General features: G+C 37.2%; 1 protein-coding gene, 1 non-coding gene and 1 pseudogene across 5 annotated transcripts in view; 1 reads left to right on the forward strand and 2 right to left on the reverse strand.

Annotated features, from left to right (window-relative positions):
* The window catches only part of EPS15 (epidermal growth factor receptor pathway substrate 15), a 196,850-nt gene that overhangs the window by 54,629 nt on the left and 118,595 nt on the right, over positions 1–23,626 (forward strand). For 2 of the 4 annotated variants that reach the window (XM_012518810.3, XM_023584095.2), the window contains exons 9-12: positions 13,909–14,109; positions 14,947–15,092; positions 17,912–18,068; positions 22,363–22,448. In XM_012518810.3, coding sequence (XP_012374264.2) covers positions 13,909–14,109; positions 14,947–15,092; positions 17,912–18,068; positions 22,363–22,448 — 590 coding nt within the window. The remainder of the gene's footprint in view (positions 1–13,908; positions 14,110–14,946; positions 15,093–17,911; positions 18,069–22,362; positions 22,449–23,626) is intronic. The other 2 variants (XM_004476485.4, XM_058303602.1) reach the window with 1 other exon arrangement.
* On the reverse strand, positions 3,061–3,163 carry LOC111760010 (small nucleolar RNA U13). The gene has a single exon (XR_002793817.2). It is a non-coding gene; the product is annotated as a small nucleolar RNA U13 (small nucleolar RNA).
* On the reverse strand, positions 4,959–6,240 carry LOC139439574 (procathepsin L pseudogene; annotated as a pseudogene).

Genomic DNA, 23,626 nt, shown 5'->3' on the forward strand with positions numbered 1-23,626 from the left:
TTCCAAATCTTGTGTAATTTTGCTCTCTCATTTTTAAATTTAATCTGATTTTATCTATTTTGATCTTTTAAAAAAGAATCATGTTTTGTATTTATTTATCCTATTATGTTTTGACTTTTTATTTATTTTTGAAAAGATTTATTTTAATTATCCTTCCCCCCCCTCCTTGTTTGTGCTTGCTATCTGCTCTCTGTGTTTGTTCATTGTGTACTCATCTTCTTTTCAGGCAGCACTGGGAACCGAACTTGGGATCTCCAGTGTGGTACACAGGTGCCCACCTGCTTGAGCTACATTTGCTTTCCTGTTTCTTTCTTATTAACTTTTATCTTAATTTCCTCTTCCTTGGTTTATTTTGTTGTTATTTTTTTTAATTTGTGAAGATGAGTACTAAATTATTTTACTTGTCTCATTTTAAATACTGAAAACATTTATGGAATGCAATACCCCCTGAAAACAGGTTTAGCTGGGTCCATAGATGGTGTTAGAAAGTGTTTTGTTTTTTTCAACCACTTTCTAGGTAATTTTAAATTTTCTTTGGTCATCTGGTTAGGAATTATTTCCTTATCTCAAAAGAGTTAAGTTTAGGGAAACGGACTTTGGCCCAGTGGTTAGGGCGTCCATCTACCATATGGGAGGTCCGTGGTTCAAACCCCGGGCCTCCTTGACCCATGTGGAGCTGGCCATGCGCAGCGCTGATGCGCGCAAGGAGTGCCGTGCCGCGCAAGGGTGTCCCCTGCGTGGGGGAGCCCCACGCACAAGGAGTGCGCCCCGTAAGGAGAGCCGCCCAGCGTGAAAAGAAAGAGCAGCCTGCCTAGGAATGGCGCTGCCCACACTTCCCGTGCCGCTGACGACAACAGAAGCGGACAAAGAAACAAGACGCAGCAAATAGACACCAAGAACAGACAACCAAGGGAGCGGGGGAAATTAAATAAATAAATAAAATCTTAAAAAAAAAAAAAAAGAGTTAAGTTTGTTTTTTATTACCTTTGTATGTGTACAAAAAAAAGAATTAAAAAAAAATTTCTATCCTTATTTGATAAATAGTAGTACAAGCTGAAGTAGGTAGAATAAACATAGTTTATCTTATATACCTTAAAGTTATTCCTAGGCAACTTACTCTATTTTTAATAAAAGTAAAACCATATTTAAAAATAATAAACACATATGTGGGAATTTACTACTTAAAAGTTTTTAAAAAAATAGTGAAGACCAGTATACCTTCTAGATTTACTAATTGTTCATCATTTTGCCATGTTTGCTTCTCTTTCTTTGCCTTTCTCAGGAACTCTTTTCCAACTTTATCATCCTTACTGCTTTTAATTTTAAATTCATGATTGTGTGATAATAATAGTTTTTCCAGTTCCTTTTTTGTTTGAATTATCTATTTCATTTCTTAATTTTAATGTTTTCTCTCTTGCAAGTGGCACAAAACTGTGTTTTAATTTTTGCCTAATTTGACATCTTTGTCTTTTAAGTTAAGAACACATATACTGAGTGTATTCCTCTTCCATATCTATTTTACTTTTTTTAAAAAAAATTATTTTCTTTTTCTATTTTACTTTTTCCCTCCTGTTTCTTATTGTTGATTATCAAGTTGTGATCATTAATTTTTCTATCTTATTAATTTGGAAATTCTATTTTAATGTCTTGTTCCATTAATGGTTAGTATGCTTTCCCCTGCTTTTATCATTTTCATTTCTCCAGTATTTGAAAACAAAATTGTTAACCCTTACACCAGTAAAATGAGAGCTTTAGATTATTTTTGCTTCTCTTCTATCCCCCAGAAGATTTCAGATTTTTGTTTAGTGTTTGGTTTTTTAAAAAAGATTTATTATTTATTTCTCTCCCTTTCCCTGTCCCCCGTTGCCTGCTCTCTGTGTCCATTTGCTGTGTGTTCTTCTGTGTCTGCTTGCATTCTTGTCAGGGGCCCGGGAATCTGTGACTCTTTTTGTTGCATCATCTTGCTGTGTCAGCTCTCTATGTGTGTGGCGCCACTCCTGGATGCGGAGCGGCTCTCCTTGCAGGGCGCAAACCTTGCATGTGGGGCTTCCCTATGCAGGGGACACCCCTGCATGGCACGGCACACGTTGCGCACATCAGCACTACACATGGGCCAGCTCACCACATGGGTCAGGAGGCCCGGGGTACCAAACCCTGGACGTCCTGTGTGGTAGGCGGACACTCTATCAGTTGAACCATATCCACTTCCTAGTCTATATCTTTTGATTGGAGAGTTCAATCTATAAAGTGTTATTACTGTAAAGGCATTACTTACTTCATCTGTTTTGTCCTTTGACTCTGTTTTCATATCGTTCTGTTGTCTATCTTCTTATCTTTTGGTTTACCATTCTTAATAATCTTCATTTCTAACCTCTTCTCCAGATCTCTTGTCCTTGTTTTCCCCTTTCAGGCTGCAGCATCCCTCTTTGTATCTCTTGCAAATCTAGTATTTGGTAACATATTCTGTCAGTTTTTGTTTGTCTGTGAAGACTTTGAGCTTACCCTCATATTTGAAGGACAGCTTGCCGGATACAGAATTCTTGGCTGGCAGTTTTTCTCTTTTAGTACCTTAAATACATCATACCACTCTCTTCTCTCCTCCGTGGGTTCTGATGAGAGCTTGGCACTTAATCTTACTGAGTTTCCCTTGTATGTGATGCTTTGCTCTTCTCTTGCTGCTTTCAGAATCCCCTATCTCTGATATTTGTCATTCTGAATAGTAGGTGTCTTGGGGTAGATCTGTTCAGATTTATTCTGTTTGGGGTGCGTTGTCCTTCTTGGATATTGATGTTTATGTCCTCCTTAAGGGTTGGGAAGTTTTGGGTCATTATTTTCTCAAATATTCTTTCTGCCCCTTTTTCATTCTCTTCTTCTGGGACACCAATAATGTGAGTGAATGTGCGTCTTGTGTAGTCATTCAATTCCCTGAGACTCTGTTCCAGTTTTTCTGTTCTCCTGTCTTTTCTAGTTCAGATGTTTTGTCTTTGAAATCACTAATTCTGTCTTCAAGCAGTTCACACTTGCTCTTATATGCCTCTAATGTTTTTTTTTTTTTTTTCACGTCAGACAGGTAATATGCCAATATCGTAACTAGCTTGGAGGGAGGCACACCCCACACAAGCATGTGAGAACCCATCATCATGAGTATGAACCACAAAAGGATCTCTAATGTATTTTTAATCTTACCCATCATGTCTTCCATTCCCATGAGGTCTGATACTTTTCTTTGCAGCCCTTCAAATTGTTCTTTATGTTCTCCCAGGGTCTTCTTAATATCCTTTATTTCTTTAGTCATATTTTCTTTAAATTCTTTGAAGTGATTTAGGAGAGTTGTGTGATTATCACTGATTGATTGTATTAAATCCTGTATCTCTTCAGGATATTTTTTTTTTTGGCTGGGTCATCTCTTCCTGTTTCCTACTATGGCTTGTCATTTTTTGCTGATGTCTAGGCATCTGAATGTGTTGGTGAATTTACTCTGGCTAATTTTTCTCTTTTACCTATTTTTTTTTTAATTCACAGCTATTCTTTAATATTTGGTTTAACTTATTCTCATGCTTTAAAATTGCCTAGCTTAAGTTTTCAGAATTGGGCGAGGGACTCACTAGTGGGGAGCAGATTTTTTCTGGGATTTGGATACAGAGAGCGTGAACAGTGTTTGTCCGTGCATTTTCCAGAATGGCACTTGGCTTGTCATGCGGGCACCTGCGTGGGCACTCGGCTTGCTGCCTGTGTGGGTACTCAAGCTCACTGCTTGGGCACTGGCACGTTTTCTCTTCTTTTTCACAAGGGGTCCCCAGGGTTTGAACCCGGGTTCTCCCGTGTGGTAGGTGGAGGCCTTATCACTTGAGCCACATCCGCTTCCCTCATACTGCTATTTTAAGAAATTTAAACTGGCAGCTCAACTGACCAAATAGACCAATGAGCAAGTAAAACTGAAGAAAACTCCTATAAGGACTGATTTCAAAATGTGATCTCCCATTAGCAGGATCAGCATCACTTGGAAACTTATTAGAAATGTGAATTTTTGGGCCTTGCCTGCAACGTACTGAATCAGAAGTTCTGGGATGGGGTCCAGCAATTTGTGTTAAGTTCTCCAGGTGATTCTGATGCCCACTAAAAATTGAGAACTGCCTTGAGGTACAAGCATAGAGAATGAAAATAAAAATAAGAGAAAGTCAGGAAACGGACTTGGCCCAGTGGATAGGGCGTCCGTCTACCACATGGAAGATCTGTGGTTCAAACCCCAGGCCTCCTTGACCCGTGTGCGACTGGCCCATGCGCAGTGCTGATGCGCGCACAGAGTGCCCTGCCACTCAGGGGTGTCCCCCACGTAGGGGAGCCCCACGTACAAGGAGTGCGCCCTGTAAGGATAGAGCCGCCTAGCACGAAAGAAAGTGCAGCCTGCCCAGGAATGGCGCTGCACACACGGAGAGCTGACACAGCAAGATGACTCAACAAAGAGACACAGATTCCCGTGCCGCTGACAACAACAGAAGCGGACAAAGAAGACGCAGCAAATAGACACAGAGAACAGACAAGAAGGGAAGAGAAATAAATAAATAAATCTTAAAAAAAAAAAATGAGAAAGTGAGCAACTGCTGGTAATTGACTGTAAGAGTAAAACTAAAATCCTTTTCCTTCTCTTTCTGAGTAAGCTTAAGGTTTATTAGTTATTTTTACACATTGAATGCAATTTTATTTTAAAAGGCACAACTTTATACCATCTTAAAAATGAAAATTCAGAAGTCATAGCATTAAGTATTGAGTTTTCAATATTACATGTCTGTTTACAGCAGTAATTACAGTAGTGGCAACATTTTCCCATTGGAAGAATGTCACGGAATTCACCTTGCAGCTTGGATCCTCAATGAGTCAACTGTTTTACCCCACAATATAAGGGTTGGTTAGTTTAAAAATAAAATTCCTCTGATAGGCCATCTTTAGGTTCTTCATTATCACCATGCATCATGCACAGTAAGATAGCTGACTGCTGTGGCAATTCCACAGTGATTCTGGTCTTTGGCCTTCTTGAAATAATGATTCACACCCCAAGTTGTACCCCAGGTGTTCTTGACAAACCAAATTAATTTTTATCTGAATCTGTTCCTTCAGAGCCATACCCAAACAGAACATCATGATCCAGTTCTCTGCTACTGTAGTCTGGTTCATAATAAATCTGAATTATAGAATTGGAAGGACTCATGGCCTGCATTAATAGCAACAGAGAAGAGTCTTGCAGTTCCCACTGCCTTCTTAAGTGCCTTCTCCTACTGAGGGAAATCCATGACATGATGTCAGTTTCATTGACAGCAGAATACTTGGGTTTGTAGCAACAGGTCTCTGTTTCTTTTGCAAGATATGGATAGGATTCTTCTGAATCAAGGCGTCCATTGTTATTTACTTTTTTAAAAGATTTATTTTCTTAATTTATTTTTCTCCCCTCCCCCCCCTCACCCCCTCCATTGTCTGCTCTCTATGTCCATTCACTGTGTGTTCTTCAGTGTCCACTTGTATTCTTTTCAGCCACACCAGGAATCTGAGTCTCTTTTTGTGTCATCTTGTTGCGTCAGCTCTCCATGTATGTGGTGCCACTCCTGGGGGGGGCTGTACTTTTTTTGTGCTGGGCGGCTCTCCTTACAGGGCACCCTCCTTGCGCATGGGGCTCCCCTATGCAGGGGACACCACTGCATGGCACGGCACTCCTTGCGCGCATCAGCACTGCACATGGGCCAGCTCATCACACGGGTCAGGAGGTCCTGGGTTTGAACCCTGGACCTCCCATGTGGTAGACGGATACTCTTATTTGTTGACTCAAATCCGCTTCCCCCATTTTTCTTAACATATTGGAAATCATAATCCATTAGGCTGCCATTGTAGGCATTATTGCTTTCAACCCAAGAGCGTTTTGCCATGTTCTGCTTACTGAGTGGAATAAGTTTGCCAGTTTTCTGAAACATCTGTCCTTTAAGTGTACCAGATGCACTAAAAATCTAAGAAGAACCACAAGGACCCTGATTCTTCATAGCAGTCACATGGCCTTTCTCACTCTAATCCACAGATTTGGGAAACTCAACCAAAAGAGACTCATGTAATAGTTTCCCCTTTTTGTGTTTCTGGTTTTGAAAGCCAAACATCATCTGCCTGAATTCTTTGTTGGTCACCAAAGGTGTTTGTTCCCTTTATGAAATGATGTTTTCCTTGGCTGTGTTCCTGATTGTGCAGTTGCAGTTCATTCATTTTCATCTTCTCCCATACTACTCTCCTCTAGCATTCTTCATTCCCACCATTTAGTCTTGAGTATGTTGTTTTCCACTGGTACCATTGTACATTCTAATCTTGATTCAAATTTTGGAGGAGCTAAGGCTATTTCCAAGCAAAGGGTCCTCAGAGCAAAGGATTCATATTTCAAAATTTACTGTGGCTACTTAAGGTTTATTTTTGATGCCTGTGCTTTGAAATCATCAAAAAGATATTCTAAGTGCTTTTTTTTTTAAATTTTAATTTTTTAAAAGATACTTAAAAAAGATAAATATTACATTAAAAATATAGGGGATTCCCACATGCCCCACTCCTCACATCTCCCACACTTTCCCACATTAACAACATCCCTCCTTAGTGTGGTACATTCATTGGAATTGATGAACACATTTTGGAGCACTGCCACCAAGTATGGAATCAGTTTACATTGTAGGTTAGTGTCTGTCTCTAACTGTGTAAATGCTCTATTTCTATTTTAAAACATCATATTTTTTAAGTGAACATGATACATCATCTTGTTTAGTTGCTGGAAGTATGCCTTTCAGGGTTGACTTTGTTAAGATAAAGTACAATGTAATCGGAAAACAAAACAGGTCCCATCAGTATTAAAGATACATCGTTGATTTATCTTAGTGATGGGAGTGGATGTAGCTCACGCAGTTGAGTGCCTGTTTCCCATATATGAGGTCCTGGGTTCAATCTCTGGCCTTGGTGTCTCAAAAAAAAAAAAGAAACATTTGAATTTTTTTTTCACCTTAGCTAATCATTTTATTCTTTTGATGATATTGTAATGGAATATACATTTTTTTTTTCTATTTCTTTAAAGGTACTTAGATTATACAAATGTCACATAAAATATAGGGGATTCCTATATGCCTCATTCCCCACACCTCCCAAATTTTCCCACGTTAATAATATCCTTCATCCCAGTGCTGCCGGCTAAAGTGGACACAAAAGAATACACAGTGAATGGACGCAGAGAGCAGACTATGGGGGGAAAGGGGAGAGAAATAAATAAAACAAATCTTTAAAAAAAAAATTCCTTCATTAGTGAGGTACATTCATTGCAATTGATGAGAACATTTTGGAGCATTGCCACTAAGCATGGATTAAAGTTTACATTGTAGTTTATACTCTCTCCCACCCAGTTCTGTAGGTTATGGCAAGATATATAATGGCCTGCATCTGTCATTGCAGTGTCATTCAGGACAATTCCCAAGTCCTGAAGCTGCACCCATATTACACCTGTCCCTCTCTCTGCCCTAAGATTCTCCAATGGCCACTGCCTCCACATAACTGATATAATTTCTTCCATTGCTAGAATCACAATAAGCCTATAGTAGAATAGCTGTAATTCTACTTTAGTCCATAGTTCATTCCCAGTCCTGAGGATTGTGGGATGGTGATGTCTACTCCACCTCTAATTGATAGGGGCTGCAATCCTATAGGGCTGATAGATGGGTATGGTAGTTGTTCATCATCACCTTGTTTTCCTGGGTGAGATCAATCAACTGGAGAGTGGGTGTTAGAACTCCATTGAGATTCAGGGCCCAGCTGGCACATAGACAGCCCAAAGATTTAAGTCTCTTGGCTGTACACATACCAACTCTACTACTAATTATGAGTTCAAGTAGAAGAACAGAAGAGCCATGTGTAGGGAAACCACATCTGAGTCCAACCCTTTCACACTGGGGAGCATAAATTCCAAAGTAGGGCCCACTGACAAGTCACCAAATTCCTGAGCTATCTGCCCTGGCTGTAGTGTCTGGATGGCTCCAGAGCCCTCAGGAGCCCCACTATTTGGGGGTAGTATTCCTCTGGCAGTCAATGAGATCCTGCTGAGACGTGTGTAAGTGTAATCTCTGGAATGACCTCCTGACTCACTTTGAAGTCTTTTAGTCCTATAAACACATTTGTCTTTACCTTTTCCCCCTTTTGGTCAAGGTCTTTTTCCAGTTACATTGCTGGTTGGTGTGGTTTTTTTTTAATGGAAAATTTTATGGCTTCAGTTTCATCAGGAAAACAATTTTCAGGGCAACATGAAATTAATATTTTTTTAACTTAAAAAATGTGTTGTCCATTGGCAGCAGATGGCTTACATTGCCTTTTTGCTTTTCTCTAGTATCCTCTTTTCCAGAAAATGACTCCTATCTGCAGGAAAAGAAGCACTGACATTTTTTTTTTAATTTTTTATTTTTTTTAAAGATTTATTTTATTTATTTTTCTCCCCTTCCCTCCATTGTCTGTTCTCTCTGTCCATTTGCTCTGTGTTCTTCTGCCTCAGCTTGTATTATCAAGCAGCACTGGGAAACTGCGTCTCTTTTTTGTTGTGTCATCTTCTTGCGTTAGTTCTCTGTGTGTGTGGCACCACTCCTGGGTGGGCTGCACATTTTTCACGCAGGGCGGCTCTCCTTGTGGGGTGCACTCCTTGTGCATGGGGCACCTCTACACGGGGGCGCCCTGCATGGCACAGCCCTACTCGCGCACGGCAGCACTGCGTGTGGGCCAGCTCACCACACTGGTCAGGAGGCCCTGGGTTTGAACCCTGGACCTCCCATGTGGTAGGTGGATGCTGTATCAGTTGAGCCAAATCTGCTCCCCTTAATTTTATTTTAGAAGAAACTTTAGATTACATAAATGATAAATAAAAAATATAGGGGGATTCCCATACACCCAAACCCCTCCCCCTCCCACACTCAAAGATGATTAGTGTGGTGCATTTGTTACAATTGATAGTCAGTAGTTTACATTATTATTTACACTTTGGACTACACATTTTTATAGGTTTTGACAAATTGTATAATGGCCTGTATCTGTTATTGCAGTGTCATTCAGAACTATTCCAATGTCCCAGAAATGCCTCATGTTACACCTATTCTTCCCTCCCCTTCGCCTCAGAACCTCTCGTGCCTTTATATCAATGTTATAAGTTCTTCAATTGTTAGAATAATAATAAGTCTACTTTAGTCCCCAGTTGCATTCCTATCCTATGTTTGTTTATTGCTCAATCTTAGGGTTTTAGGATGATGAAGCCCACTCTTTCTGATTGAGAGGGGGCTTAGATCCCATTGGGCAGAGAGCATTGACTTTTTTTTTTTAAAGATTTATTTTTTAATTTATTTCTCTCCTCTTCCCCCACTCCCCCCACACAGTGTTGTCTGCTCTCTGTGTCCATTTGCTGTGTGTTCTTCTATGTCTGCTTGTATTCTTGTCCCGGCACCAGGAATCTATGTCTCTTTTTGTTGCGTCATCTTGCTGCATCAGCTCTCCGTGTGTGCGGCGCCACTCCTGGGCAGGCTGCTCCTGTTTTGCTCCGGGCGGCTCTCCTTACAGGGTGCACTCCTTGCGTGCATCAGCATTGCGTGTGGGCCATCTCACCACACAGTTCAGGACGCCCTGGGTTTGAACCCTGGACCTCCTATATGGTAGGTGGACACTCTGTCCACTGAGCCAAATCCGCTTCCCAGCACTGACTTTTAATGTGCATGTTGGTCACTTCTCTTAGCTCTAATAATATTACATATATTATGAATTTGGTTGAAAGTATGTGCTAGCCATCAGAAGAGAGAATTTTACATACTTAGCATAGAGAAAGATCTCACTTTAGAATCATCTTCATGCAAAGCTTCCAGGGCTGGAGGCCTTGAACAGCTTCCAACTGAGGGGATACCTCTTAATTGATGTTTTATGGGGTTTCTTATTCTACAGGGAAGAGGTTTAGTAAATTGTCTAGATCTTGATTCCCCATTCACTTCTCTTATTAGCCACAACTGAAGCTAGAGAGGTCGAGAGTGGCAGGTCAAGACCCAGTTTTGGGACTTGGAGTTGTCCTAAATGATATTGCAGGGACAAATGCTGAACATTATATATCCTGCCATAACCCACTGAATGGACTGGGGGAGAGTATAAACTACAGTGTAAACTAAAATCCATGTGGTGCAGCAGTGCTCCAAAATGTATTCACCAACTACAATGAATATGCCATGATGATGAAAGAGGTTGTTGATGTGGGAGGAGTGGGTGGGTGGGGTGTGGAGTAAGTGGGAACCTTTTATATTTTTTGAATGTAACATATTTTGTGATCTATGTATCTTTTTTAAAAAAAGACAAGTCAATAAAAAAAATTAAAAAAAAAAAAAAAGAAAGTATGTGCTAGCCAGATTGTTTTCTTTCTGGAATGTCAAACATTTGGAGACAGAAGGTTTATATGTTTCTGAAACTAAATTTTGAGCTCTTCCAAGTTGACCAGTGAATAAGAGGAAGAGAAATCTTGGTTTGTGTCAAGCAATTGTTAAATGTAGTCTCAGGACAGACAGCAATAGCATCACCTGGGAACTTGTTAAAAATGCAATTTAGGGAGGAGGGAGCAATTTTTACTTTATCAAGTCCTCCAGGTAATATTGGTGCCCATGAAAATTTGTGTACCAATGGGTTAAGGGTTAGTTTTATTTTATTATTTTAAATATATTTTTTATTTATTTTTAAAAGATACATAGATTACACAAAATGTTATATTAAAAAATATAGGGGATTCCCATATGCTCCATTCCCCACATAGTTTTATTATTGAAGAAGAGGAATGCACAGTATTATACAATTACATGTGTACTACAAATAAAGCTGGGTAAATCTGGAAATAGCGAGAGCTTTGTAGTCAAGATCTTGGTTTGAACCCTACTCTAGTACTTAAAAATACCATGTTGAGCAAGATACCCTGCATTTGTGAGCCTTCCTCTTTCATTTGTAAAATGATAATAGTAATCATTGAAATTATGGGTCAATATTGTTGCATAGATCAGGTGCTCAATAAATATTGATTTAAAGCCCCATAAACCTTAGCTTACAGTTAGGAGCAAACTTCTTCCAGGGAGAATTAAAATTTTCAATGGAAGAAAAAATTAAGAAGAAATATGCAAACATCCTCCTGTTTGCTGCTGGAATCTTTCTGGAGCTTCCAAGTTGCTTTGAAGATTTATTTTTATTTATTTCTCTCCCCTTCCCTGCTCCCCCAGTTGTCTGCTCTTCTGTGTCCATTTACTGTGTTTTTCTGTGTCCACATTCTTGGCGGCCCCGGAAATCTGTGTCTCTCTTTTTGTTGTGTCATCTTGCTGCATCAGCTTTCTGTGTGTGCAGCACCACTCCTGGGCAGGCTGTGTTTCTTTGCACAGGGTGGCTCTCCTTGCAGGGCGCACTCCTTGCATGAGGGACACCCCTATGCAGGGACACCCCTGAGTGGCTTGGCACTCCTTGAACATGGCAGCACTGCGTATGGGCCAGGAGGCCCTGGGTTCGAACCCTGGACCTCCTATATGGTAGGTGGATGCCCTATCAGTTGAGCCACATCTGCTTCCCCCAAGTTGCTTTGAGAAATTTCATGTGCTTTGAATATAGTCATGGAAAAATTTCATCCTCTCAAAGTTTTAAAAGTGCTTTCACTCCTTTAAAAATGGATGGGATATATGCAGATTATCCCACATTGGATGAGTACATAATTTTTAAGTTTTTAAAAAAATTTATTAGTTAGTACATTCACATGGTTTAAAAATCAATATGGTAGGAATCAGGTGGCCCTGCTCTATCAAGATGGGAAAAGAGAAGCTTCAGGGCCCTGCCAGTTTAAAAAAAACTTATTAGAAATGGCACTAAAAATGCTTAAAGAGGTAAAGAATCACATGGTCAAAGAAATGAAAGAAATAAGGAATAATGATAGATGAATGCTAAGAGAATATCAGTAGAAAGATGGAAATTATGAAAAGGAACCCAATAGAACTGAAGAATACAGTAACATTTAAAATTCACTAGTGCGTTCAACAGCAGTTCAGCAGAACTGGCGGCAGAAAAAATCAGTGTACTTGAACATTAGACAATTGAAATTATCCAGTCTGAGGAGCAGAAAGAAGAAACAATGAAGAAAAATGAACAGAGCCTAAGGAACCTATGGTACACCATCAAGAGTATACACAGTGTGGGAATCCCAGAAGGAGAAGAAAGGAGCAGAGAGAACACTTGAAGAAATAATGGCTAGAAAACTTCCCAAGTTTAAGAAATATATCAATATACAGATCCAGGATATTCAACAGACTCCAAACAGGATCAATTCCGATAGACCCTCAGTGCTGTGCATTATAATCAAACTATCAAATGCCAAAGGTAGAGAATTCTGAAAGCTGTAAGAGAGAAGCAATGGGTTATGTACAAGGGGCTCTCAATAAAATTAAGTGCTTATTTCTTATTGAAAACCATGGAGACAGGAAGATAGTGAGATGACATATTTAAGGTGCTGAAAGCAAAAAATTGCCAACCAAGAATTCTGTATCTGTCCCAACTGACTTTCAAAAATGAGGGGGAGATGAAGATACCAGATAAACAAAAGCTGAGGGAGTTCATGACCATTAGACTGGCCCTATAGGAAATAAGAGGAGTTAGTATAGATTGAAAGGAAAAGCCACATGGTGAAATAAAGATCTCTGGCAAGGGTAACTATATGGGTAAATATAAAGGCCAAAAACTGATTTTGGTTTGTAACTTGACTTTTTTTTTTTTTAAGGAGGTACTGGGGATTGACTTTGTACATGGGAAACAGGTGCTTGAACACTGAGTTATATCTGCTCCCCATATAAATCCATTTTTAGCAATATAAATATAAAAGTTATATTGTTAAAATTGGAGCTATATGTTAAGATACAGAATGTTTCCATAATTTTTCTTTTACTGCTTTATAATAAAATTAAGGAGTACCATACTTTAAAAAAAAAAAGTTTTATTTTTAGGAGGTCTGGGGACTGAACCCAGGACCTTGTACATGAGAAGCAGGCACTCAAACCACTGAGCTACATTTGTTCTCCCCATAATTGTTTAACCATTCTTCTTTTGATGGATACTTGGGTGCTGATACAAACAATGCTGGTTTAATAACCTTTTTCATACAGTATTTCATATGTAGGCAGGTAAATCTTAAGATAAATTTCAGGCATGGGATTGCTGAGTCAAAGAGGAAATGCATTTGCAGTTTGATAGATTTTTGCCAATTTATTCTTCATAGACATGGTATTAGTTTGAGTACCTACTAGTAATGTATGAGAGTGCTTGTTTCCCTACAGGCTAGCTAACAAAGGTTCTGAAGCTTTTGGATTTTTGCCAATTGGGTAGAAAGTGATATTTCAGTTTAGCTTTACTTTATAATTTTATTATAAGTGACTTGAACATATTTTCATGTCAGAGGATGGGCCATTTGTATTTCTTGTTCTGTAAAATATCTCTTCATACTCTGCCCATTTTGTCTTAGGTTTGGTTTCTCTTCTGTTATTTTTAGGAGCTCTTTATATATTCAGGAAATTAGAGAGATTAGGTCTTTCTTTGCAGATATTTTCTCCCAAATGTTTGCTTTTGACATTTCAAGAACTTTAGTTGATGGGTGTGTTTTAAATATTTTGCTTCTCAGGATTTTATCTTCTTAAAAGTTGCTTAGCTTTGATGTCTTTCATTTCATCCTCCTTCCTTTTCCTTCCTTCCTTTCCCCGCCCCAGCTTAATTTCCTCAAAAAGCATGAGACGGCTTAAAAGTTCTTTGTTGTTGAGCAGTAATAAATTCAATGGGTTAATGTCATTAAATGGTTTTAATGTATGATACTGGTTCATATATTTTAAGGCCATGTTTTTGGTATACTGTGCGCTGGAGAAGGAACCTGTGCCAATGTCCTTGCCTCCAGCCTTGGTGCCACCTTCGAAGAGAAAAACGGTCAGTATATCAGGCTCAATGTGGTTGATCCCCTCTTCAGCATCAGCCAAGGAACCTTACCACTCCTTACCACCTGTAGGCATTTTACCTACCAAAGCACCATTAAGACAGGTATAGATTTATCAATGTTACAGGTTTTTTTTTTTTAAACGAAGTGCATGACATTTAACATTGATTACTGGTAATAAAGATGGAAGGAACAACCAAAGGGATCCAAGGTTTAGAGTTCCCTCTGGTTGAACCTACATAATATGATGCCCCAGAGAAGACAGAGAGATCTTCTCTTGCATATGGCCTTAGGTAATATGAATGTTTCATTGCCTTTGCCTTGATCTATCTATAATTAAAGTTGGATGGAAGATGCTCCATGCTAACATGGCATGCTTGCCCTGGCATTGTTGATAGGTGTTTTTGTTGTTTTTGTTTAATTTCTAGTTAACTCTTGATTCTTTTATAATATCCAATTTGGGGTTGCCCATGGCCTTTTTTCTCTCCTTCCTGTTCTCCAGCTAGGTTTGTAAAGGAAAAGAATGACAGGATATGTGTATTGGCCAGTTTGGCTACAGTTAGTAATTCTGTAAGCTGAAACTACCAAAAAATGAAGATTGAGGATTATTTGAATATTTCGTTTATACACTTTCCCAGCTACCCATATTAATGTGGACATTCATAAGTCAAGAGTTAACTATGTTTGAATTTCTTCATTACTTAAAATAAAAAGTAAAATGGGCATCTAAAAATATAGTCCTGACTGACCTATATTTTTCTTCTGTTAGTTCTTTTTACCACATTTTGGTTGAGGTGTGATGTGTATAATATATACTATTGCTGTAATTTGTGGGGCATAATAGTTCAGAATTTGTGTTAGATGCTGTTGTATGTTGGTGAGTGACACTTTAAAGTTTGTTTCATTTTGACAGAAATAATTTATTATTTTTTTTCCTGTAGTGGATTGTATCCCCTGCAGAAAAAACTAAGTATGATGAAATCTTCCTGAAAACTGATAAAGACATGGATGGATTTGTGTCTGGATTGGAGGTCCGTGAAATCTTCCTGAAGACAGGTTTACCTTCTACCTTACTAGCGCATATTTGGTAAGACTTTCATTGATTTTTTTAAAAAAATTATTTGTTTTATTTTATTTATTTTTGTTTTATTTATTTTATTTTAATTTTTGAGGTATTGGGGCCAGGGATTGAACCTGGGACCTTGTATTTGGGAAGCTGGTGTTCAACCACTGAGCAACATCGGCTCCCCTGAGTTAGGTTTTTCATTTGTTTGCTTGTTGTTTGTTTTTTTGTTTTTAAGTTGCACTGGGAACTGAACCTGGGACCTCCCATGTGAGAAGCAGGCACTCAACCACTTGAGCCACATCTGCTTCTCTAATTTGATTTTAAAAAACATATAATTTTGTGTCAACTCTTGCTTCATGCCTTCTTTTTTATTGCATTTGTAAATAGTACTTTTGTTTCAGAATTCTTTTCTTTCTTTTAAATATAGTAAACTTTATTTTAAAAGAAGTTTTAGATTATAGAAAAGTTGCATTGAAAGTATAAAGGGGGGAGTGGGTATAGCTCAGTAGTTGAGTACCTGCTTTCCATGTACAAGGTCCTGGGTTCAATCTCTAGTACCTCCTAAAAAAAAAAAAGTATCAGGGATTCCCACATACCCTACCCCGCCAACATCTGCCACTGTTAGTAACAACTTAAAATTGTTTGGTACATTTGTTACAATTGATCGATAAATATTGAAGCATTGTACTAACCAAGGTCTATAGTTTATATTATGGTTTACACTTAATTTCAGTGCTCTAAAAATGCCCTGTGTTCCACCTATTATTACCTCTCCTTCCTCTCAGAACCTCAGGTAACTACTATCTTTCTATCAGTGTTACATGTCCTTCCATTACTACAATATTAATAAGTTTACTTTGTCAATGGTTGCATTCCCCTCTTATGTTTCTTCATTCCTCAAACTTGAGGATTGAAGTGATGCCTGCTCTGCTTCAGATTGGGAGGGGGCTTAGATCTTATGGGGCAGATGGAAGGAACTCTTTTGCTGGCAGTTTTAGATACTCTGTTTTTTGGGGTGGGGGTTGTCCATCATCATCATTTTGTTAGTTGTCATTGGTGAGTCTGACTAACTGGAGAGTGGGTGTTGGCTGCAACTCTTCTGAGATTTGGGACTCAATCACCATATGAATAGACCAAAGATTTAAGTCTCTGAGACATATATTTAGCAGATATAGCGCCAATTATAGGCTCAAATAAAAGGGGTAGAAGAATAGTGTAGGGAATTATAAATGAGTCTAACTCTGTTACTCTGGGGAAATAGGTTGTCATGTCTTCTAAGGTCAAACCCATAGCAGGGTGCTGATTTCAAGAGGTTGTGTGCCTTGCCTATAGCGTCAGGATGGCTCTAGCAAAATTATTTTCTTTACAGAGAAAATTTGAATCTGAGGATTTCTTCTGGATAATAAACAAAGCTTGAAAATGGGTTATTGGAACCTTTATAAGATTGTGTCAGTTAGTTGTTACTAAAATGTTAAAATACAGCATTCGTTTATATCAGTTAATTAAACTTAGATTTTTAAGGGAGACTCCAAATACTAGAAATTTAAGCAATTTGTAAATTAATTATTATTTACCCTATACCTGTAGGATTCTGCAGGATGTATATACTTTTACACCTCTATATAGGAATAATACATTTAGTCCTTAAATAAAGACAAACCTGTATCTTTAATAAAATTTACATTAATTGAAATAATGCATTAATTGAAATAATGCATATAAAAATGCTTCATAGTGTGCCTGCTGCCAATTTTAATTATACTAGAGGTTCTCTTGAGGCACTTAAAGGCCAGCAAACATAAAAATTGGAACCATATGCAATTGCAGAGAGAAACTTAGAACAGAGGAGATCAGATGTGCCTGAAAAGGAATAAGAACCAAGACTGGAAAGAAATAGATACACATAACTAATGATAACTACCATTTTTGAGCACCTAATCTAGGTAAGGTACTAGGCTCAAAAAATGGCATCTGTTAGAAGTTTGGCTTTATGCCCAGACTTCTGTGGACCTTGTCTTTAATCCTCACAGTAACCTTTCAAAGTAGGTGATATCTCTACTTTATTCAGAGGCAGCTGAGGCTAGGAGAGGTTAAAATGTGTGACCAAAGTCACAGAAAAAAATAAGTGGAAAAACTGGAATTCAAGGTTTATTTGATACTATAGCCTTGATTAGGCTGTACTGGCTTTCAATAAATCAAATAGATCAGGTTTTCAGAAAGGAGAACTTTAAAAAAAGAAAAAGGAAAAAAGAGAAAAATAAAATAACATTTATTGTTTCTTTTAGAGTGATTTTCTAAAGCTTTCCAGATTGCTGCCTTCTCCTCACATGTGATTTCCATTTTCAGCTATTTCTGCTTTAATTTAGTGATTCTTATATCCTCCTACTCCACAAGTTGCAAGAGGCAATCTGATGTGGACGTTCTTGCTTGTCTCAGAATCATTCTAGAGCCACCATTGAGCCAAATTTGTTGAAGCTTGGGTATCACCTTTAACATCTTTTAATGTTGAAAATGTTGGGAGTAGAGAATGTTGGCATTCTCTGACTTGCCACAACTCTCTGACTGTGTAGTGGTCCTGGAAATTGGTAAGAAACCACAAAGTAAACCCAGATTAGAGAACCCTGTTCAGCTCCATGGTGAGCATTCTCTTTTTTCACCTTCTTAGCTGATCTGTTTCTTCTAAAATTTTAGTGATTTGGGGCAAGCCGCAAATTGATATGAGTTTTTTAATTCAACTGATCTTTTTTTTAAAAGCTACATAGAGTCTTATTACTTTTTTTCTGGATTTTTAGAATGATGGTAGCAGCATTTATGTACTGTCATTTTGTGTATTTATACAGGGCATTATGTGACACAAAGGACTGTGGGAAGCTTTCAAAGGATCAATTTGCCTTGGCCTTTCACTTAATCAATCAAAAGTTAATAAAGGGCATTGATCCTCCTCAGATTCTTACGCCTGAGATGATTCCACCATCAGATAGGGCCTATTTACAAAAGGTAAGACAACTTAAAAAAAAAAACCCAAATGCATTAATAGTAAGGAACTACAAGTACTATGTCAGATGACAGACTTGATTTGAATGAAATAGTGGGAAAAAATGTTTCTGGCTAAGAGCAGATCAATATACTGTTTGCAATTTAGCTTGTGCCTATCAGTATGCCTAAGTGCATTGTATGATATCCTTGGGCTGCAACTTGTTTCTCCCATCATTCATTACACATGGCAATCATATTTTCCAATCTTAAAATTGGAAAAATGTGGCCTTAATTTTCCTTTCCTGCATTTGTGAATTGATTGTTATGAATAGGTATAGAAATTAAATGGAAGCCATAAGAATTAACTGATTGTGTTTCATGTGATGATTCACTCCTACTGAAAACAACAAAAATTAGAAAGCAAAATCTAGGAGATGATGATTACTTATCATCAATTGTATATCAAAAAATTTCAAGAAAAATATTACATTGAGGGTAAATCTGTGTAGTTTTTGCCACAGATGACCCATCCGTACCTAAGCATACAACTGAACCTTGATATTGGAACAGCTGAAGTAAGTTTCAGCTACTTTCGATTTCTGATCAGCAGTGGGAAATTTCAAAACTATATTGTTTTAGCTATGTTATACCCTGATTTTTCTCTCCACATATGGAAACCCTTCTTAGACAGGTGCCTTTACAATGTCTTGATGTTAATAGAGCTTTAAAAGGACCTGTGTACTCTAGTGACTGTTTGCCTTTAAAAAGAAATACTTAGTTTCTTTAAATCTCTTGTGGCCTATAAAGCAGTCCATTACTGTGGTGAATCATCAGAGTTGTATATAACAGTTGTCAAATGTGAGGTATGAGGAGAACTGTCTTTAAAATATCAATAGAATATTTTGGTTATGTATTAATTTTGTCAAACATTTTTTAAAATCCCATTTTAAAAACCTGGTAAAAGTCAAAATTGAATTTTTTCTAAATTTTCTAGATTTCTGAAATGGAAATTTACAGCTACCGATATAGAGAGTTACTTATAGGAGTTTCTGTCTTTATACATAGGTATTTAAATATATATTATATTTACAAATAACAGTTGCTTTGTGGGGAGAGTGGAATATTTGGTGAGTTTTTTTAAGATTCCTCGTGATATAAGACATGGGTTCTGTAAGTTGTGCAGAAGGCTGAAAGTGATGCCACCCAGAAAGATAAAGGTTACAAAATTTGTATTTATGCCTTCTGCCATAACTGTATCTCAGTTATGGAATGCTATGTGGTATACCCTTTCACCTTTGTAAACTGTTTTGTTTTGTTTTGTTTGTCTCTTGGGCCTTCTTTATAACTCACTGAGTCCCCCACCAGCACAAATTACAGATATAACAGAATTTCTGAAGTAAATAATGTTTGCTTATTGAAGTCTTCTAACATTAGTAGATACATGAAATTACATTTGCTATAATGAGTTTTTAATTTAACAGATTTGTCTGAACTCCATTCATTAAAGCATAGACACCTTTGTCTATTTATGTCAGATATCAGTGTTATTCATTAAAATGGGATTTTAGCATTGTTGTCTTTTCTATTAACCAAAAAATTTAACCTTACAAAGTAAAATTTGCATTTGTTTTGTCTTTCAAATAATCTCTTTTCTCTTTATAATCTGATTTTTTTTTAAAGTACTGCATATTCTGCAGCTTGACTAATCCTTTTTTTGAATGTTGCTTTCCTTTCTGTGTTTTTTCTAGTTTGGACTATTTTTTCCATTCTGCAGCACTCTGCTTTTCGCCTTTCTTGTACTGTCAGTTTCTTAAATCTACTCTCTCTCAAGGTTAGAGCTTTACTTTATGCCTTTTTTAGCATTAATGATTTTTGGTTTACAAGATACATTTTGAAATTAGAGGTTTTTTGTTCAGCAAAATTGTGCAGAGAAAATACCAAAACAGCATGCTTTTGTCACATGTTACTTGGTCCATATGTGCGTTCTAGCTTGCCTTCCCCCAGGCTCACTGATCCATCTAAAATCACCAAAGTGGAATTTTGTGCGTAATACACAAAACAGGGTGAGAGAAAATATTGTGAAAGAAGGGGATATGCTGTGTTTTTCTTCATATGCCCTTCATATATTTCATATATTGTTAGCTAAACATTCTCCGTGCTTCCTGGTTCATGCCATTTTATTGCTGTTTCATTGGAGTTAATTTTTCTGTTAGCAGTTGAGGTATGACGTAAGTTACTACAAGGGCACTCATCTTCCTTCTAGAGTCATTCGGGGTGTCCCCCTTCTAACTTGTTTGAAGTTAAACTAATTTGTCTCACTCTGTCTACTTATTTCATGATAGTTTAATAGCTGAAGACTTGTCAAATGTGAGTCACTTTTTGAGTTAGACTAGTGACAGAAGAGGTGTGGATGTCATGAGTTTCTTGGTACACTTACACCGCTGACAGCAAATTTCTCAGTTGCATTTAAGTAATGTAAGTTACTTGTGGTGGTAAAAATGAGATCAAGGGCTGATTCATTTTGTCCACCTGTCTAGCTGTCTATCTAGGCTTAGCTCAGAGGGCAGGTTTGGACTATTAAAATTGTATTGAATAGCTGTCATATTCAGAAATCCACTGTAAAATTTCTAATTTAACTTAGCATTAATAAAGGTCTGTATATCAATGGAGCACAGTAAAACATTGAGAGGTATATTCGATATGAATCTATACATAATATAAAATTAATACAAGCATTAATTAAATGCTAATAGATGAGTCTTTAGTATTGTTAGTCAAAATAAAACAGCTCAGCACTAATAATGCAGTATGGCATACAGAAATATAAAAGGAATTATTTGCCAAATTTTATTGAAGTACATGTTTATCAAGGTGACTTTTAGGGTGTTTCATTTACTTAAATGATCTTGATATGCAAGTGCAAAAGGTGAAGTGTGAAATAGCACTTGATTTTAATCAGAAGACTCCTGATTAAACCAATTATTATTTGGTATCAGCTTTAAGTAAGTCATTTAATCTGTTTTTTCAGCTCTTAAATGAGGTTAATAATATCTGCCCACTTTGCAGATTAGGGTGAAGCACTGACTAATGGATTTGGGAGTTTTTAGTAAATTGTGAACCATAGTATAAATGCGAGGAGATGCTATGTTTTGAGCTTTTAACTTTCTTCTCTTGTGCGAGTTGGTGACATACATTAAGTTGACAACAACATAAATTTCGTGCTCTACTAATAAGGTCATCAGTATATCTTAGTTTTATATGTTCAGGTCTCAGTTTTTACATTTACAGATAATGATGATTCTGTTATTTGTCATTCTGGTTGTTGCATGGGATGTTAGGTCAGGTGTTTGAAGGAGCAGTTACCTTTTTGCCCTGACTGCAGCCAGCTATGATGGTTCACAAAGGACATTACACCAAGAAAGAAGCAACTCAATGAGAGGCAGTCCATCTTTCAAGAGCATATTCTGTTGAGGATGTTAATTATAATAATGGCTTACATTTGTAAAGTATCATAAAGTTTGCAGAGGGATTTTACATATATTATTTCATTCAATTTATAAAACGGGCAGGGCAGAGATTATTTCCTTCTTTTATAGATGAAGATGTGCAGCCAGGAAAATAGCAGAGCCCAGAATAAACCCAGATAAGATAAGTCTTATCTAATAATAGGATTCAGAGATTAAACTTGGCACCTTCATTTATGGAAGAAAAAAACACATGTAAAGGATATCATATATATAGAAAGTTTCATATATGTGTGATATTAATATTTACCATGGAACATACCTGAGCACTGGTTTTACATTAAACAGAGTAGGTATTAAAAGTATTTAGAAAAAGTCAATATTTGTTGACTTGAGTAAAATCAACCACCATTATAATTCTGAAAACCGACAGAAATTTGCGTACCTATGTGGTACCAGATGACACAAATGCAATAAACCAACATCAGTCTCCCCTAGAAATTTATACTTTAGTGGAGGAAATAGATTTCTAGTCTTACACATGTTTTACTGCAAGGTTCTGAATAGGCTAAGATCAGGTAGTAAGAAAACTTTGGGATCTGAGGTGAGAATGGGGATACTTATAGCTGAACAGCATTTAAAGACTAAGGGAAAATGTCTTAGAATATAACTATACATAACTATATATATAATTGCACTATATATGGCTTCCTTAAATGAATTAAGTGTTAGTAATACAGTAAACTATGCATTACCTTGTATCTTTCTGTGCATTTAACATTTTTAATGCTTTGTCATATATTAGATAATTTTATAATAATGATATATAATTATGAACTTTTTGTTTTTAGAATGTCATTGGATCAAGTCCTGTTGCAGATTTCTCTGCCATTAAGGAATTAGATACCCTTAACAATGAAATAGTTGACCTACAGAGGTATGTAAAGTAAAATTATAGCCAGCTTCATATATGTATGTGTGCATGCATATATATATACATACATGTGTGCAGATACATAAAGTATATATATATATGTGTATATACAGTCTTTCTCTCTTTCCTTCTCTCTCTCTTTCTCTCACAGACACATACATACTTTTCTCTTCCTAATGTAAATTTTAGTAAATGTTGCTTTATTTGGTTAAGTACCATAGTTCTATTTGAATTGGAAGTCAGTATACCTTATTTCTATCAAATCTAAGGGAAGGTTTAATTGTAGGATGCACTATTTTCTTATGTTTCATTAAAAAAAAAGAAAAAAAGGAAAAAACCACCCCCAAATAAACAATGGCATGCCATCAACTACAGGACACTGTTTTGATTTCTGATAGTGAAAATGTGAAAAAATGTGCATCCTTGAATGAAATAAAACTTTTCTATTTTTTTGAATAGCGTGTTAGGAAAACATTTTTTAAAATATTCAATGGAAAGAATGATAAAGACACCATGCAAAGAACTTTTCATAACTGTTATTTCATTTGATCCTCACAAGAACTTTGTGACTTTAGATTGTCCTGTTCCTATTTTACAGGTAGGGTGCTTAGAGAGGTTATTTTGCCCAAAGTTAGACAAACTTGTCAGCAGTAGAACCGTTATCTGATCCCAGAACTACTTGATTCGAAGTTGAATCTTCTTTCTCATATCTGAGCATCCTATGTAGAACACAATTAGATTTGATATCAGAGTATAGCAGGGTGTTATTAATATTTCCTTAATTCTCTTGTTTCTTAGAGACTTTGTGGTAATACTCATTTTAAAAATGACTTCTTAAAATGACTTCTTAAAAGTTAAGACCATGAGAGTGGAGGTGGCTCAATCTATTGGGTGCCTCCCTCCCACATGGGCGGTCCTGGGTTCAGTTCCTAGTGCCTCCTAAAAAGAAGATGCACACACAGTAAACCAACACAGATAGCAGAGAGCAAGCTCAAACAACAAGGGGAGAGGGGTGCAGTAGAATGGATAAATAAATAAATAAATATAAATCTTTTTTTAAAAAGGTTAAGACCAGGGAGTAGGTGTAGCTCAGTGGTTGAGTGCCTGCTTCCTACATACAAGGACTTGGATTCAAACCCTGCTGCCCCCTAAAAGAAAAACAAAAAAAGTTAAGACCATCA

The sequence above is a fragment of the Dasypus novemcinctus genome, chromosome 9 (genome assembly GCF_030445035.2).
Source record: "Dasypus novemcinctus isolate mDasNov1 chromosome 9, mDasNov1.1.hap2, whole genome shotgun sequence".
NCBI classification, from domain to species: domain Eukaryota; kingdom Metazoa; phylum Chordata; class Mammalia; order Cingulata; family Dasypodidae; genus Dasypus; species Dasypus novemcinctus.